Source organism: Monodelphis domestica, chromosome 1 (genome assembly GCF_027887165.1).
Source record: "Monodelphis domestica isolate mMonDom1 chromosome 1, mMonDom1.pri, whole genome shotgun sequence".
Lineage (NCBI taxonomy): Eukaryota > Metazoa > Chordata > Mammalia > Didelphimorphia > Didelphidae > Monodelphis > Monodelphis domestica.
In genome coordinates, this window is record NC_077227.1 from 708,085,801 (window position 1) to 708,102,891 (window position 17,091).

General features: G+C 44.7%; 1 protein-coding gene and 1 long non-coding RNA gene across 4 annotated transcripts in view; one reads left to right on the top strand and one right to left on the bottom strand.

The window, feature by feature from the left end:
- On the top strand, positions 1 to 6,954 carry LOC103098556 (uncharacterized). Of its 2 annotated transcripts, XR_008915048.1 has the most exons (5): positions 1 to 430; positions 601 to 739; positions 3,219 to 3,327; positions 5,852 to 5,926; positions 6,822 to 6,954. It is a non-coding gene; the product is annotated as an uncharacterized LOC103098556 (long non-coding RNA). The 2 variants fall into 2 exon arrangements; XR_008915047.1 differs by having other exon boundaries at positions 4 to 739.
- Positions 6,791 to 17,091, bottom strand: part of VPS9D1 (VPS9 domain containing 1) — a 23,392-nt gene continuing 13,091 nt past the window's right edge. The window contains exons 12-15 of one of the 2 annotated variants that reach the window (XM_001377683.4): positions 16,674 to 16,882; positions 16,508 to 16,592; positions 10,962 to 11,066; positions 6,791 to 9,500 (exon numbers count right to left, since the gene is read on the bottom strand). In XM_001377683.4, the coding sequence (XP_001377720.2) occupies positions 9,407 to 9,500; positions 10,962 to 11,066; positions 16,508 to 16,592; positions 16,674 to 16,882 (493 nt within the window). In that variant the 3' untranslated portion in view covers positions 6,791 to 9,406. The remainder of the gene's footprint in view (positions 9,501 to 10,961; positions 11,067 to 16,507; positions 16,593 to 16,673; positions 16,883 to 17,091) is intronic. The other variant, XM_007477334.3, reaches the window with a different exon arrangement.

Sequence of the window (17,091 nt, forward strand, 5' to 3'; positions counted from 1 at the left end):
CTTGGGAAAAAGCAGTTAAGCAGCTTGAGCTGGCTGAAGGGAATTCCTTCTCTGGCTGTTGAACCAGAAGGTGGAAGATAAACTCCCTCTCTATCATCCGCCTTATCCATAAGACTGTGTGCTGAAAAGACTTTTGGGTTTTTAGCCCAGAAGAAACCTGTCACCATTGCTGTCACATCTCCTCTTAGGGAAAAATAACTTTGTTTCCTGAATTTGAATATATCTTGAAATCTTCAATCAACAAGGATAACTTAGAAAATTTAGGGAGACCTATTTTTCTCTCACCCCTGCCCTCTCCTTACCTCCTCTACCCAAAGAATAAAAGATCTCTTAGTTTAAAGGATTTAATTGTGGGATTTAGTTATTAGGGGAAATCTTCAAGCTTGCCCTCTCTGAGAAGAATATTTCTAAGATAGTTGAAAGGGAACAGGTAGTGTAGGGGGAGAGGCTCAAGATCCAGTCTTCCCCTAGTTTGCTTCCTGGTGTTACTGCTCTAACATTTTCCCATTACCATAATTCCCCTAGTATCAACATATACTACAGTGGCTAGGTAAGCTTAATGAGTGGGGCTGGTTTCATTCTTTACACTTTTATCTCCAGGGTCTAAAGCTGTGCCTGTCCTGATTGATCCAAGAGATGTTGCAGAGATAGAATGGACGAAACTGATTAAATATAACAAGAACAGAGAAAAAGAAAGAAAACAACAGTGGGCAGGAAAAAAATTTTGGAGACACCCAAGGTTAGTTGGTGGGTAAATGAGCAAGGGTGACTAAGAAGGAATGGTTGACTGCATGATAGCACATGTAAAATCCATCAGATTATTTGTCATTTTTGGGAGAGAGGAGAGACACAGAGAGAAAATTTGGATCATAAATTTTCAGAGAAAAAATGTTAATTTTTTTCTATATATAATTAGGGAAAATACAATAAAACATTACTGGAGGCAGGATAAGCAATAGAAGCATCTGGAAATGATGGAAAACCCAGAAATACTTGGGAACAGAATCAGATGCAAATGGGTTGATGAATTGTCTAAACACTGTGGAGAGGTCAAGAAGAATGATGACTTAGAAGAGTCCATTGGCTTTAGTAGAGAGCAGTTGGTGAAGTTGGAAACCAGCCTGCAAAAGCTTGGCAAGTGAGAGAAAGCACACGAAATGAGTGTAGACAGCTGGGAATAAATGCCAAGTTTGAGATAAGAGCATCAGACGTGAGTGAGAAGACCAGCAGCCTAATCTAGATAACCACGTTAGAATCTTACTTTGTATCTGTGTGGCCAGGGACAAGTTGTTTCTTTTATCTCTTGGATTATCTCCAGTCTATACTGTATATATCTCTTTTGTATATAGTCATTTACATGTCATTTCCTCTATTAGCTGTGAACTTCTTGGGGTAGGGACTGGGTTTCTTGAGGTGCTTTCCCTCACTTTCTTTCAAAGTATTGGTTCTAAGGCAGAAGAGTGGTAAGGGCTAGGCAATGGGAGTCAAGCAACTTGCCCAGGGTCACACAGCTGGGAAGTGTCTGAATCCAGATTTGAACCCAGGACCTCCCATCTCTAGCCCTGGCTCTCAATCCACTGAGTCACCCAGCTGCAGTGGATAGCCTTTTTCATCATAAGTCTCTTGAAGATGTCTTGGATCCTTGCATTGCTGATTGTAGTTAAGTCACACACAGTTGATCATCATATATTATTGCTGTTACTGTGTATAATGGTCTGATTCTGCTTACTTCAATTTGCATCAGTTTATATAAGTCTTTCCAGGTTTTTTGCAATTGTCCTATTCATTATGTGACAATAGTATTCCATTACAATTATGTACCACAACTTGTTCAGCCATTTCCTAAATGATCCCTTCAGTTTTCAGTTCTTTGACACCACAAAAAAGAGCCGCTACAAATATACACAGTTTTATGACCCCTTGGACATGATTCCAAATTGCTCACCAGACTTTTATTAGTTCACAACTCCACCAACAGTGTATAAGTATTCCAATTTTCCCACATCCCCTCTTTACATCTTCTTCCAACATATATCATTTTCCTTTTTTTGTCATATTAGCTGGTCTAAGAGGTATAAGATGGTACCTCATAGTTGTTTAATTTGCATTTCTCTAATCAATAGTGTTTGGGAGCATTTTTTCCTATGACTACAGGTAGCTTTGATTTCTTAATCTGAAAACTACCTATTCAGACCCTTTGTTTATCAATTGTGGAATGACATATTCTTAAACATTTGGCTCAGTTTGAATAAATTGACTTTTTTTTTAACCCTTATCTTCTGTCTTAGTATTGATACTAGGAATCAGTTCCAACAGAAGAGTGGTCAGGGCTAGGCAAAATTGAGGTGAAGTGACTTTCCCAGGATCACACATCTAGAAATTATCTGAGGCCAGAATTAAACCCAGGACCTCCCACCTCCAGACCTGGCTCTCTATCCACTGAGCCACCTAGATGCTCCTTAATAAGTGTTTCTTAACTTGAGTCTTTGGGTCTCAGTTTCCTGATCTATAAAATGGGGATAATAATACTTGGGTTACTTACTACAAAGAGTTGTAATGAAAGGGCATTGAAAACCTCAGAATATTATCTGAGTGTTATTATTAGTATTATTCCTTTAACTACTGCACTGCCTCCCCCCACACACATATACAAGTGCTTGGCACACAGTAGGCACTCTAGTAAATACCAATTTTATTTTATTTTAATACTGAGTCTCCTAATCTTGCCCAGGCTGGAGGGCAAGATCTATTCACTGGCTAAACCCTTTCTAGTTCGCAGAGGAACTTGGGACTACTCAGTCCTGGCTTGGTCTTTTCATCCGACCCTCCTTTAGCTGCCTGAGATACTAATCACCTCTGGAGTTCTCATAGTGGCAGCCTTATTGGTATCCCTCAAAGCAATGAGGAGACTGAAATAAGATCCTAACAGTAAAAAGGATACTTGTTTGTGGCCAAAAAAAAAGAAAATGCTATTCTCCTATTCGCCATATTAACATGGAACTTAGTGTGAACACCCCATGATTGACTCAATGCTCTGCAGCTCACAATTCCAGGGTTCGAGCATTCTTGCCCAGGGACAGGAATTATGAGTGTGAGCCCCATATTGGGTTTGGTTTTATTTTTCTAGTTGCCAGCTTGTTTCTGCTGCAGACAGACACTGCTCACGTAGTTGGGTTGTGTCTTTTAGTCCTGTTTTCTCATCAGACTGTGCTCCTTAGGTATGAGGATTGCCTGTCTCCTCCTTTTCCTCTACACACTGAACTTACGCTCCTGCCTGGCTGCTCAAGAAAAGGAGTGCCTGGCTGGTTGTGGGACAAGGAAGCAAAGGTAACAAAAGCCATTGTTTTCAGTGGTGGTTTCCAAGCCTCTTGGAGACCCTTGAGGCTTGGTGGGGCTGCAGAAACTTGAGTTACACAAAGGGCTGGGTTCGATGATCAGACCAAACCTTAGTCTGGGAATGACTCAGGTGGCAGGACTCTGGGCCCAACCTATCAGCCTTTGCCAAGAGGGCTTGCTTAATTCACAAACTCTAGAATGGAAGGATCAATGGAGGCCAATCTCTTGACTGTCCCGACATTGACAGTTCTGATCATGAACATCTTCTCTCTCCTACTCCCAAGTTCCAATTCAAAGCATTCCATATGGGCAGGAGGGAGAGAGGGATAGGCTAGGGTGGGATCACCCTAAGCACAATCAGGGCATCTGCCCAGTGACTTCCCAGGAGGACCTCTACTTTGTTTCTTTTTGAAGTTTTCTGGGTACCTTTTGTTTTTACATCACCACCATTTCTGGATGAGGCTCCATTTGTAACAGAAATGGCTATTAAAATTCCAAACAGTGACTGATACATAGTAAATGTCTACTGATACTTGCTGATTTCCCTGTGAGAGAATATGCAACATTTCACACTGGGGAAATGAGACAAGACCATTTCTTTCCTCTCTTCTCTTAAACCAAGATTAGTCATTATATAATAATACAGGGAAGAATCTATATGCTTTATACTTTCCAATGGATGTAGAAGGGCACTCGCCTGACCCTTCAGAAACACAGAACTTAGTCTTATTTTATAGAGATTTTCTAATTTCCCATTAGAGTTAAGCCTTAATAGACACGTTGTAGCTTGTTTTCGTGCAAAATAGCAAACTACCAGTAAAATATCAAAAGAACTGGAGTTTCTCAGCAGCCTTGGAAGCATCTTGGTATAGTGGAGAAAATGTAGGACCAGAGTTAGACAAAGTAGGCAAGAGGCCCAATAAATTGGGCAAATGCTATCTTGTCTCTGTGACTCAGTTTCCTTACTTGTAAAGGGGTCCAGTGAGATAATCTTCAAATTCTCTTCTAGCTCTGACATTCTGACTTGGCAAACACCCTTCCTAACTAGAGTTCTTTTGAGCTGGGGCCCCGGTGAGAGTTCAGGGTTCATATTCAGAAAGGGACTGGATGATCTTCCCAAAGTAAGCCAGGCGGGAAGCTTAATTTCCAAGATTTCAGGTCCCTGCTGCTCACCCTCATCCCTCTAGTTCCCCTTGGCCACTTTTCTACCATCTGGAATTCTTGTGGAGCAGGATGGTCATCTTGGAGGCAAAGTGGCTCTGCTCTGAGTAGTGGCTCTGCTCACTTAGCCCCTTCCCCAAAGGAAATCTACAAACTTCCTACTATTCCCCACTTTCTAGGAAGCACACTTTCAAGGCTATTCCTTCCCACTCTTAAACCCCAAAGCATCTTGCTGGGTTTCACTGCCCTCCTGCCTCCCTACTCCGGTTTCGGGGATGCCATTAGGCTGGGAAGCAGATCTTTCTTCCTAATCCTCTGTTGTACTGGGCCCAGTGGGGAGGCTGGGGTGCAGTGGGGTGTAGCTGATGTAGCTTGACATGTTTCTTTCCTCATGGAGGGTCCTAAGATTTAAGGGGACATTTGGAGACATTTTATTAACTTGCCAGACTCAAGCTCTCCAATCTAGGACTCTTGAACCCTCAGGGCAGAGAGCAGCTGCTCTGGGAAAAGGAGCTAGTCTTAGGAGGCCAGGGGCTCTCTCATCTCTGGATAAGGGCTCAGGCCCTGGGGTGTGATGACCTGGATTTGGTCCATTTCCCCTTTTATGAGATGGCTGCTTATGCTTTTAATGATCCCTGCATTTAACTGCCATATGGCCTGATGCTCATTGAAGGCTGACAGCGGGCAACAGTTAATGCCCCCATTTCTGTGCAGTTTTCAGTGAACAGGCTGAGGTATCCCCCGTGTAGCTCTATGGGTTAATCTGCCTTCTTGGTCTTTTGGAACCCAAACTTCACTCTTTCCTCTGGATGTTATTTTTTTGCCCCCTCCATTCCTTAACTACATCTCCCTGGAGGTGACTCTCCCTATTTGTCCCCCCTCAACCCTGTGGGACTTCTGTAGATGCTCAAGGGAATATGCCACGTGGCTGGCTGAGGACACAATTCCACAGACAGGGTGTTTGATCTCCCTTTGGGCACCAGTTAGCGACACCCCACCTTATCCCAACCTTGGTCATTTCCTGTGAGGTCTCAAGGTTTCCAAGGCCCCCAGGACTCCGAAGTTGGTTGGGAGGGGGAGAGAGGGGTATAATAGACATGGAAATGGAGGTTATGTAGAGACCCAGGGGCTGTATCAGTAGAAAGAACCTCACCACCAGAGTCTGAGGTTTGGGGTTGGAGACAACCCTGGGCAGCATTCCTGAGAGCAAGACTTGTTCCCCTTTGTAAAGGGAGACAGGAGCTCCTCCTCCACAGTTGGCCTGGGCAAAGGGACTCAGAGGAAAACTATTCCCAAATCCCAATAAGCTTTCATATTTTACTGGAGTCTTGGAAAATGATTTCTCTCCCTCCAGAATTGTAGACAGAAAGTCATCCCTGGTCTCCTGCCTCTTCATGGGCTCGTTGTGATTTCTGCCGTACCTTTTCAGGTAAGCTACTACCCTAGGCTTAGGGGTTAACCTCCTTATCCCTCTGGCAGTCTGGTGAGGAAGCTATGTGGACCCTATCTCAGAATAATGGTTTCAAATACATAAAGAAACCAAAAAGTCATGAAAATAAAGATGCAACTCGCCCCCCCCCCCCCCAATCCAAGTTCTTAAGGTCTCTGAAATTTCCAGGTTAAGAATCAGACTTAAAACCAATTTTCCAATATGGGATTGGCTACCTCTAATCTCTCTCTCCCTGGATTGAGGTAGGGTGAAGGGGCAATTCCTTCCTTCAATCAAAGTAGCCCTCTTTCCTTCATTCCTTATGAGCCCTCAAAAACCCTACTCTGGTAGGGGGTAGCTAGGTGGCTCAGTAGACTGAGAGCCAGGCTTAGAGATGGGAAGTCCTGGGTTCAAATTTGGCCTCAGACACTTCCTAGCTGTGTGACCCTGGGCAAGTCACTTGACCCCCCTTGCCTAGCCCTTAACTCTCTTCTGCCTTGGAGCCAATACACGGTATAGATTCTAAGATAGAAGGTAAGGGTTTAAAAACATTTTTTTGCCTAGATAGTCCTGGAAATTGTCTTGGTTGTTTGCCAGACCACAATGGCAACATTAAGCAACCTTTTTATGCGTCCTTCTACATACCCCAACTACCAAGGGCCTATGGAGGCCTAGTACCACACCCCCTAGACAGGGTGCTGCATGCAAGGGAAGGGGGTGGGGGTGCTCCTGAAGAAGGGAAAGGTACACTTTCTGTCCCCAAGAAGCTTGCCTTTGGGGAGAAATGCAAGCAGACAACATTCAAGTTTAAACTGCTCTGCGTAGGTAGTGTTGGAAGAGGAACGACCCAGGCGGAAACAAGGCCAGTGGTGAATAACCTGTTTTATTTCCCCAGCCTTTAGGCCTGTCTTTATGACACATTATCAGTGTCCGGATGCAGCAAAAGTGGAGGCTGAGTCTGGCAAGCAAATACCCTTCCTGTTGGGGCCTTCAGAACCCTTTACAAACATAAGCAGGAGAGCAAGTGGAGGGTTCACCACTGCCCACAGACCTTCAAAGGATTCACACTGACCAAAGAATGAACTAAAAACAAGTCAAGGGACGACTCTGTTTCTGGGCCAGGAAGAGAGCCGTTAGGACGGAGCCAGATGAGCCACTGCCATGGGCAAGAACTAAGCTATCAGTGAGCACAGGAGCTCCCTCGGAGACTCATCTGAGAACCGGAGATTCCAGAGAGCTCCTCCTTCATTTACGGGGGGGGGGGGGGGGGGGGGGGGAGGGGGGGATGCCTCCATCACACCGGACAAACTGGAAAGGGGGGGGGGGTAAGAAGGGCCATCCAAACCACAAACTCCAAGAGAGGCCTCAGCATCCCTGACACACGGAGCAATAGTGATAATTCCCACGTTCTTCCAGATATGCAAGAAGCAGACCAGATGAACTCTATTGTACAGCAAAGTATCCTGAATGAACAAATAAATACAGTTACAACTTGTGCCTATCTCAAAATAGCCTAAAAACTCTGGGCGCTTTCTAGGAGGATCTCCAAGATCTTCTGGCCCCATATAGAACTAAGATACCGTGGTAGTAACATATCCAGTCACAAAGGGAGGAAAGACCCAAACCCAGGATATAGCCTGAGCCGTTTCTAAACTCTTCTTTGTTCCTTGGCTTCTTAGGAGAAATCTAAGCAAGATGCCCTCATCTCCAGTGGAGGGCCCCAACCCCTTTACAGGGATTATATAAAGTAGTCCTCAGTTAGTGTAAAAGGTCAGTAGTAGCTCTCTCTTGTGCAGCCTGGAAATCCCAGCTCCCTAATTCTAACAACCCAGAAATACTTTCAGAGGTCCATTCCCACTTTCCCTTATCAGTGGTGCTCAAATCTGAGGACCAGAGCGTGGTATTTCCACAGAATTCTTTTCCCTTCACATTCTGGCTCTGTGGAAGAGAGGGAGAGGAGACAAGGCTAAGGGCGAGCGACTGTTGGCTCCTGTTGGCTTCACGCTCACTGACCGTTGCTGGGCCACCCTCACCCACTCAGGACATTCTGATTCTGGGACTTGTTCTTTTCTGAACACACATGCTAAAGCAGCTCAGGCTGGGGTGGGGACTTCCTGGGGGAAGGGGGTGGGATCCCAGTCTAGGTCCTTGGGATTCTCCTCTTAGAGTAGGGGTGAAAAAATCACCTTCAGAGTCTGTTTGGAGACCACAATTTGGCAAACTAGCCGAGTGCCCAAGGCCTGTAGCTGCTGGTGAAATGTGTGTGTAGCAGGCATACTCTGGCCTCCCTGCCAATTCTGGCTCCACCACTTGCCTTTGGAGCCCATTCTCCAGTGGTGGGGGGTAGGCCCACTATCTCATACTCTCATCAGATAACAGAAGAGTGTCCGTGGCGCTCAGGGTCCCTCAGGGACAGGGACAGAGTGGAGCCTTCCCTCTAGCTGATTCAGGGGTGGGGAGACAATTCAATTTCTCTGTTTAGTTTTCTTAGGTGAACCCCCACTGGGCAACCCTTTTCCCAGTCATCTCCTTAAGGGGTCCTCCTGGCTCTACCCTCTCTGAGGACACACACCTCTGAGGAAGCCATTGTGGCTGGGAGCCCAGGAGGGCAAGAGGAAGAGGATTTGGGACCGATGGAATGCCCCACTCAGAGGAGACAGTCTCGAGAGCCTCCAGACTAGGACTCTGAGAGGACAAGCCAGAAAGGCGGGGAAGGGGGTGGGAAGGGTGGTTCCCTCACCAACTTTTGAGACAGTCTTGACAGGGGAAAGGGTTACAGCAGTGACCCAGCAAACCAGCCACTAGAACAGCCCAGGGCTTGACAATAAGAATTTTCTAGCTGCCTCACTTAATGCCTACAGCTGCATTCACAGAAGCTAGAGTGGGCATCTAGGAGCTCATCTCAGGGGGTTCAGAAATATTCTGATTTTACCAAAAGCCCCTTCCCTATCCCTAGTCTCATGGAAAGGAGAGCAGTTGCCCAGGGCTCTGGAGAACTGGGCTCTGGAAGTCAATCTTGTCCATGTCCCTGGCTGGCCATGGGGAGCAGGTTTTCCCATAATCCTGGAGAGGAGCTTGTCATGAGCCCCCTGGACAGCAGATGTCAAGGTAGAGGTGAAAAGCCACTTTCAAGATTCACACCAGAATTCCACCACCTCTGGTGCACAGGGGTCAGGAGAGTCTGATAATGAGAAATAAAGCTAGGAGAGCACTTTCCAATTATCCATGTTCCAACCACCAAAGTTGTCCAGCCAGTGTGGAAAAGAAGCTCTGCCCATGCCTGCCATGGGCAAACTGGGCCTTGGAAGGAGAGGTCCCTGAGCTCTGACTTCAGGAGTGGCCACGCTCTCTCGGAAGAGGATGAGTGGGAGGAACAGGACGGGTGGCTGTAGGTCTTTGTCTTTAAGGATCTCCCCGGGATGGCTGCTCTATCCTCCTCCAAGGACCAACAAGACCAGGGTGTCATGTCCTTCTCTCCTGCTATTTCACCAAAGCCCCACGTGGCAGCAACTCCACATAGCTCAGGGCACTCTGCAGGGAGGTCAGACAGTAGCCTTCTTCTCCAATCAGATACCTGTCAGAAGAAGTCAGACAGAGACCATTATCAGTCTGGGGACACAATATGGCAGCATTGGTCTCAACATCATTTCAGGGCCCAGCCCTCTCAGGAGGGATCATTCCACTGCCACATACACAGAGCCCCTACATTTTCTTCTGCCCTCCAGGAGCAGCTCCTCAGAAAAGCAGACTGTCAGGGAAGCTGGAAGGAGAGTGGAAGAAGCTTAGTAGCATTTACTGAATACCTACTGTGTGCAAGGTACTATGCTAGGCCCTGGAGACAGAAATACAAATGGAATAGAGAGCTCATGGCTAATTTAGAGATATAATAAACTCTATTAATCCCACTCAGAGGACACTGAGTGGGCAAAAATCCTAGCAACTCTTGCCTTTATAAATACAAACATGGATATGCTGAGAATAAGGGGAGATATTTTCTATAGGTGCATACTCAAGAAGGCTGAGGAAGTATGGCAGCACATGTTCTAGCACACCACTCTGAGAAATTGCTAAGGGACCAAGAGGGTTGGGAGATGCAAATGAAGATTCTGATGGGTCCTTCCCAGAGCCAAAGTCTCTTTGGGGAGTGCCTATGCTTCCAGAAAACTGCTTTCTGGAAAACCCAAGATCCCCCATTCTCCTCCAGTTTCCCCTCCCTCCCTTTTCTGTCCCATCACATTAAGGTCCAGATGACTCTGAGGTCCAGTGGTCTGGCTGACTCTCCTAGTCATACCCCAGGGAGGCTGCTGAATTGTCAAATTTCATGAGCAGAACTGTCAGCTAGCTAGTGAGTGACCCTGACCCCAAATACAGGGGTGGCTTCATGCCTCTTCTTCCCACATGCAAGGAGATGAAGGTAAGGGAAAGACACAATGGATGGGATGGGGGAAGGCAGGGAGGAGGGGGAACGGTATACCTGGGGGTTATCTTTCTTTTCTGTTTATCTTCTAATGACTTTGGCTTTAAAAATAGGTACTTGTAAGGAGTCATGTTAACCTCTTAACAAGAGAAGAGGGTCTAAGGAGAGACTCCAGTTCAAGTAAAGTCAGTAGGTTTCATTAAGGGAAAAATAAAGACCTCAAAAATTTTAAAAGACAAATGGGACATTGGGAAGAAAATCACCCTGCTACTTGTAACTATCTATGGATCATACTTATGGTCAGGATGGTATCTTCTGTTTAATGACTGCTTTGGTTAGCTAACTACAGAGTAATTCTGAAGTATTAACCAGGAACAGGGAATAGGACAACTGACTGGATTAAAGCTCCCAATAGAAAAACCGGCCAGATTCACTAATCCAGACAAGAGCTCCCAGTCCCTTCTCCCAAACCCCTTTTTGCACTCAATTTTCTACCCAAAGAAGGGCAAGACCCACCTGGTGAGCCCATTCTCAGAGATACCTGAAGACCAAACAAAAGCTTTTCTAGCCTCCCCAACCCTTTCAGCCTTAGAACCGTTGGTATCTTCCCATTCCTACCCCTCATGAATGAATTCCTCCAGTGCTGCACATTCAGACACCAGCTGGGGGAGGTTACTCTTCAACACTACATAAGACAGGATGGGTAACAGATCATCAGCACCACTGCAGAAAAACCAAAAAACATAGGAAGAAAGGAAGGAAACAAGTATTTATGAAGCACCTTCTCTGTGACAGACATTGTGTTAAGCACTTTATAAATATCTCATTTGATCCTCACAATAAACTTGGGAGGTACATCCTATTATTTTCCCCATATTATGGTTCAGGAAACTGAGGCAGATATAAGTTAAGTGACTTGCCCAGAATCGCATAGCTATTAGTGTCTAAGATTGAATTTGAACTCAGCACCCTACTTGCTGTACCACCATGTTGACTTATAGCTCATTCAGTGGATTTTGGTTTCAAGAAAACAGTTAAGGAATTCCAGTCAAATTCATGAATCAAAATTTAGGATCTAGATGGAAGGTAGGTTGAGGTCAAGAAAATAAGATACATCCTATCCATACCAAACAGTAGTTTAGGGGAATTGGTTGGCAGAAATCCAATACAGGAGAAATATATGGGCTAGCTATATACAAGTTCAATTTACAATGGAATGTATGTAATAAATTTGATTTTTCTCTTAATATATTCTTCTGATTGTTCTTAGTGTTGCCTGGATGGAAAGAAATCTATCAATCGTTTATGCATATTCCAAATATAAAAACTAATAAATTATATTTCTGTTTTCTAAGTGGAATAAATATTCATTTGAATTATGGGGTAAACTTGTTTCTATTTAAAATGGAAGGCATTATTAGTGACAAGACAGTTTGAGTAAAAGAAAAAATGCCTATTATTAAATTTACTTCTATTACTAAAAATAACAGATTGGGAAAAAACATTTGTGGTAAATATGACAGATAAAAACATTTAAAAGGCATAAAGAACTAGCAAAATGTAACAAAGGTAACTTATGAGTCACAGAGGAAAAATGGTCAAAGGGAATAAAGAGAATTTTTCAAGAGGAAAATGTATTGCTAATTACCACATGAAAAAATGCACAACCTCACTAATATCTAAAAATATGCAAGTCAGACAAATTTCACGTACTACCTAAAGCCCATCAATAAATTGGCCAAAATAATTAAATGTTAGTGGGGTTGTAAAAAGGCATGATAATTTATTTTTAGTGGAATAGTAAAAGAGAATTCTTTTACAGAACAACCTCTCTTTGTACAATTACAAAAACAATCATGTCTTTTTATCCAGTAAGCCCATTGTTGGGAATATACTCTAAAGATGTTTCCAAAAACAAAAAAAAGGAGAAATTTATTCAAAGATTTTTACATCAATGTTATTTGTATTGCAAAAAAGGGGGAACAAGGTAAATGTCCAATAACAGGAGAATGGCTACATACACTGTGATCCACTGACAATGGAGAACCATGTATAACCACATATATAAAGGATATAAATATGGGGGCATCTTTATGAAGTGCCACAAAGCACAAAAAGCAGTCAGGGCCAGAGCAAAATCTATGCTACCATGAGTACCCAAAAAGAAAAGTAGGAGTAATGGACAAAGATTGTGAAATGAAGATGAAATGTTATGCATAAAATTCATTTCAACATAAGCTGTTGCAAAGCAAGTTGGTTGTACTGACATTTCCTATTAAAGTCTATTAATAAAATCATTAAAAATCTAAAGCTGTGAACTTGAGGTCACTTCAACATGGTAGAATAACATAAAGAAAAATACAAGAGACTCTCCTCTGCCTCTGAGACTGATGCCCAAGTACCCTCTGGGCTGGTAGGACCCTGACCATGAGTAATGGACATTCAGATGGCCCTTAAGGAAAGCCTTTAAAGCACCTGCCTGGACCCCTCAAATGAGCTTTTCCCACTGCATTATGCAACTAATTTAGAGCCAGCATAGCTGGTCCCAGCACCTACCCTACATCTTTCTGTTTGTTAGACTGCCATGAGAATTCAGGTCTGGTATAGAGAGGAGGGAGAAAGGGGAACCTGATAGTACTAGGGCAGTGATGGTGAACCTTTTAGAGACCAAGTACTCAAACTGCAACTCACACTGCATGAGACGGGAGGAAGGAAGTGTTCCCATTGGGCTGCTGGGCAGAGGGGCGGGTGAAGTGAGAAATGTCCTCAAGCACTTATGGAGAAGGGAAAGGGAGCAGCCCCCTCTGGCACGCATGCCATAAGTTTGCCAACATGGCACTAAGGAGTCTTCCTCTCTGGGCCTGGGATCAAGAAATGCTGGAAGCACAAGACCCAGCAGATCCTTCTGGTTCACAATACTTCCAATAGCAGATCACACTCCCCTTGAACATCAGAATAGAACCCAAGGGCCTATTGGGTTGCCTCCTAGTTTGCATTTCACAGGAGACCAGGCAAACTGTGAGGGTGAACACGAAAGGGGTGAACTCCACCTTCTGGAGACCAAGAGTGATGACATTCTGAAGGCAATACCCAGGATCTACTAGGTAAGGGGTGTTCATAAAAGTGTTTTCTATTCTACCAACCCTTCCAAAGGTGCCAATAACCCATCCATTTACACCTCATTTATCAAATTATCCTGCCCCCATTTTCACTTTCTTCCCATCTATGGGTTGTTCTTTGTTCTCTATGGTCCAGACAATGGGTTTTCTTGCTTCCCTCCCACATGCCACTCTCATCTCCCATTCCTTTGAACAGGCTGTGCCCAGAGCCTGGAATGAGTTCATGCTTACCCCCAGCTACTGGAATCCTGCTATGACCCAAAAGTTGTTAAACTATACATACCCTTTGACTGATAGCATTACTTGTCTTATTCTCCCTCCAAAAAAAATCAAAGGGAGAAAAAAAGGCCCACATGTACAAAAATTTTTAGAGTAGCTCTTTTCATGGTCTCATAGATTTAGAACCTAAGGGGGTGCCCATCAATCTGGGAATGTCTGAATAAGTGATAGCCTACTAATATCATAGAATACTGTTGTGTTGTAAGAAATGCTGAAGGGGATGGTTTCAGAGAAACCTGAAGGGGAAAGAAGATTTGAAGAAGTAGAAAAGGGCCAGACTATGAAAGCATTTAGAACCTCAAGAGATGATTTTATATTTGATCCTGGAGTCTGTGGTGGGGGTAGGGCAGGGTTACACAGCCAGGTCACTCTGGCAGCCAAGTGGAGCACAGACTAGCATGGGGAGGGACTTAGGGCAGGGAGACTAACTCATTTAAATCCAGCAGTAGCTCAGGCAGATGGGAGGGGATTCTGAAGACCTGCACCAGGGTGGGGGCAGTGTCACAGTAGGGAAGGGGGGTCCATCCAAGAAATATGGTAAGGATAGAAAAGGTTTGACAACAAATCTGTAGAATGAGTGTGAGTGGGGAATAGAGGATGCCACAGACCGGATGTAACTGTGAAGGTAGCAGTACCCTTGACAATAATAGAGAATCTAGGAAGAGAGGAAGGTTTTAGGGAAAAGGTCCTGAGTTCTATTTTGCTTGTGAGAAGTATGAAATTTCAGTGGGATATCTAATCTGAGATGTACAAGAGGCAGCTCATGATGTGAGACTGGAGTTCAAGAGAGAGGTTAGGACTGGATAAATACATCTGGGAATTATCTGCAGAAAGATGATAATTGAAAATAGTAGTCTGCAAACACCATTTGCATAATGTCCAACTTTAAGGACTGGGGAAAGAAGTTTTAGTCCAGGGTTCAAAGGGAGATGTCTGGGTTCCTGGGAAAAGAACGCTGATGGATACAGTATACTGGGCAATAATAGCAATTATTCACATTTATATAGTTTCTTAAGATATGCAAAAGATACATTATTGCATTTGATCTTCAGTAGGTGCTATTACACTCATTTTATAAACGAATAAACTAAAGTACAGATAATGCTAACAGACAAGCCTGTTTATGTCTAAAGTGGGATTTGAATCAGGGATTCCTGGAACACCCAGTTTTAAGTGGTATCCCATGACTGAGCATTTTAGAAGGATGGAGTGAGAGGTATAAGTTGATCACATTGAACTCATGAACTCTGCCTGTGAATGATACCCAGTGTCTAAGACCTGCCTAACCCCCAACTTGGAGGAAATTTTCTTTCCAGGCTTGGATCACCTTAATCCTGACCTCAGGCCCTTTCCCACATAGCCTAAACCAGGAGGCTGCTTCAGGATGAGACAGGAAGAATGAGATCCTAGTGCTGAGAGAGACACTGGATGAGTAAGCACAGGGCAGAAAAAAGTGAGAACAGAGATGCTGGCAGCTGACAAATGTTTAGGGGTCAGATGGTGGAATGACGATAAAGAGGATAAAGAGACCAAAGATCTCTGGGACCCCAAAAGAAAAAAAAAAGCAGCCTTTAAACTTGGGAAGCAGGATAAAGCACTTGAGAGGGAGCCTCACTGATCCACTATTCACAACCCCCTGCCCTATCTGGTATCAAGAAGGCTGGGGTATACGTTGAGTATGGAGCTTTGGGGTCCAGAGTTCTGGAATGATCTTGCTTGTTCTGGGCCTCCAGTTTTCAGCACTTGAAAGGCAGAGCTGAAAGGAGTCAGCAAGCTGGAAACTTCTAAGGTCAGGGATGCTCTCCAAGAAGGGATGGAGAAGGGACAATCTACTTCCCTAGAGTGATGCAAAAAGCTGACACTTATACAGGCGGTACTCAATTAATACTTACTACTATCTTTTTATTTTTAAACCCTTACCCTGTCTTGGAATCAATACTGTCTATTGGTTCCAAGGCAGAAGAGCGGTAAAGGCTAGGCAATGGTAGTTAAGTGACTTGCCCAGGGCCACACAGCTAGGAAGTGTCTGAATTCAGATTTGAACCCAGGACCTCCAATCTCTAGGCCTGGCTCTCAATCCAGCTTCCCCCTTGACTACTATCTTATTTAATCCTCACAACCACTTTGGAAAGTGGGTGCTATTGTTTAAGCTCATTTAAGTTAAACCTCATTTAAGCTAAAAAAGGCTAAGTGATTTTCCCAGGGTCACATAACTAGTAAGTGTCTCAGGCAGGATAAGAACCAAAGTCTTCCATTCTCTGAGTCCCGGAGCTGTCAAAATGGTAATCTTGGCTTTTATACCCCATTATAAGCTTCTGAGGCTGCAGTGGAAGAATCTTCTGTAATGGAACCCCAAGCAGCAGAAACTGAACTCTTTCATGGGTAGAACCATCTTACCATCCCTTAGCTGACTGATGGCAATGATGCTAATCAGGCCATTTCCTTTGCTTCAGATGCAGAAATTGCCCCTCACGCTGGATTTTCAGGGGGTGCTTGGGGTCTGTGGAAGACACTTCTGAAGCCAGCCAGGCCCTAAGCATACCTTGTATAGCAGCCAAAAGACTCCCTTGCTGCTTGTGCCTCTAATCAGTGAGCAGTAGGGGTTGTCAGACACAGGGAAGACTGAGGCTGGGATGATCAGTGGACATTCCTGCTATATACAACATCCACGTGTATTCCTCAAGTGGAATGCTTACAGGGAAGCCCCATTTCCAGTGACATGGAATACTCCAAACACTAGGTTCCAGAGGAGGGTGTAATACTCACATGGCCATTGTGCTGGGTTGCAGACGAGACTCCTTGGCTCCACAGTACTCCTCAGCACACTCACAGATTATTCGGAGAGCTCGAACTACAAGGTGTAGAAGAGGTGTGAGATGAACACCCTCCTCACCTCCCCCAGCCCCACATTACAGACTCGCCCTTCCATTACCAATGCACTCCAGCTTCTTCTGAGGGCACCTCTCCAGAACCATCAGGCCCAGCTCTTGGACTGCTGTACAGTAAGGGTAGGAACCTGATCCTTTGAGCCCTGCTTCCTGAGGAAAGAGTTTGGAGGCGATGCCCAGGGCAGAAGGAGGCATGTTTCCACAGAGCTCCATACTCCTTTTGAGAGCTGTTTCTCGGGTATGATAGACAATCCTGTCAGAAGAGATAGGGGTTGGCCTAGGCTTGGAGGATTAAAGGCATAGGGAAGGGAAGGTTCCTAACCCCATTGGTCTCAAAGATCTGGGGTGATTCATGGGGTTGAGGTTCCTAGAACGGGGCACTTCTGAATGAGAGGGTGGGAGAGAAGGGGTTATCGGTACCTCATCCCTTCCCACCAAAGGACTGTGGGGTCATCCTTCACA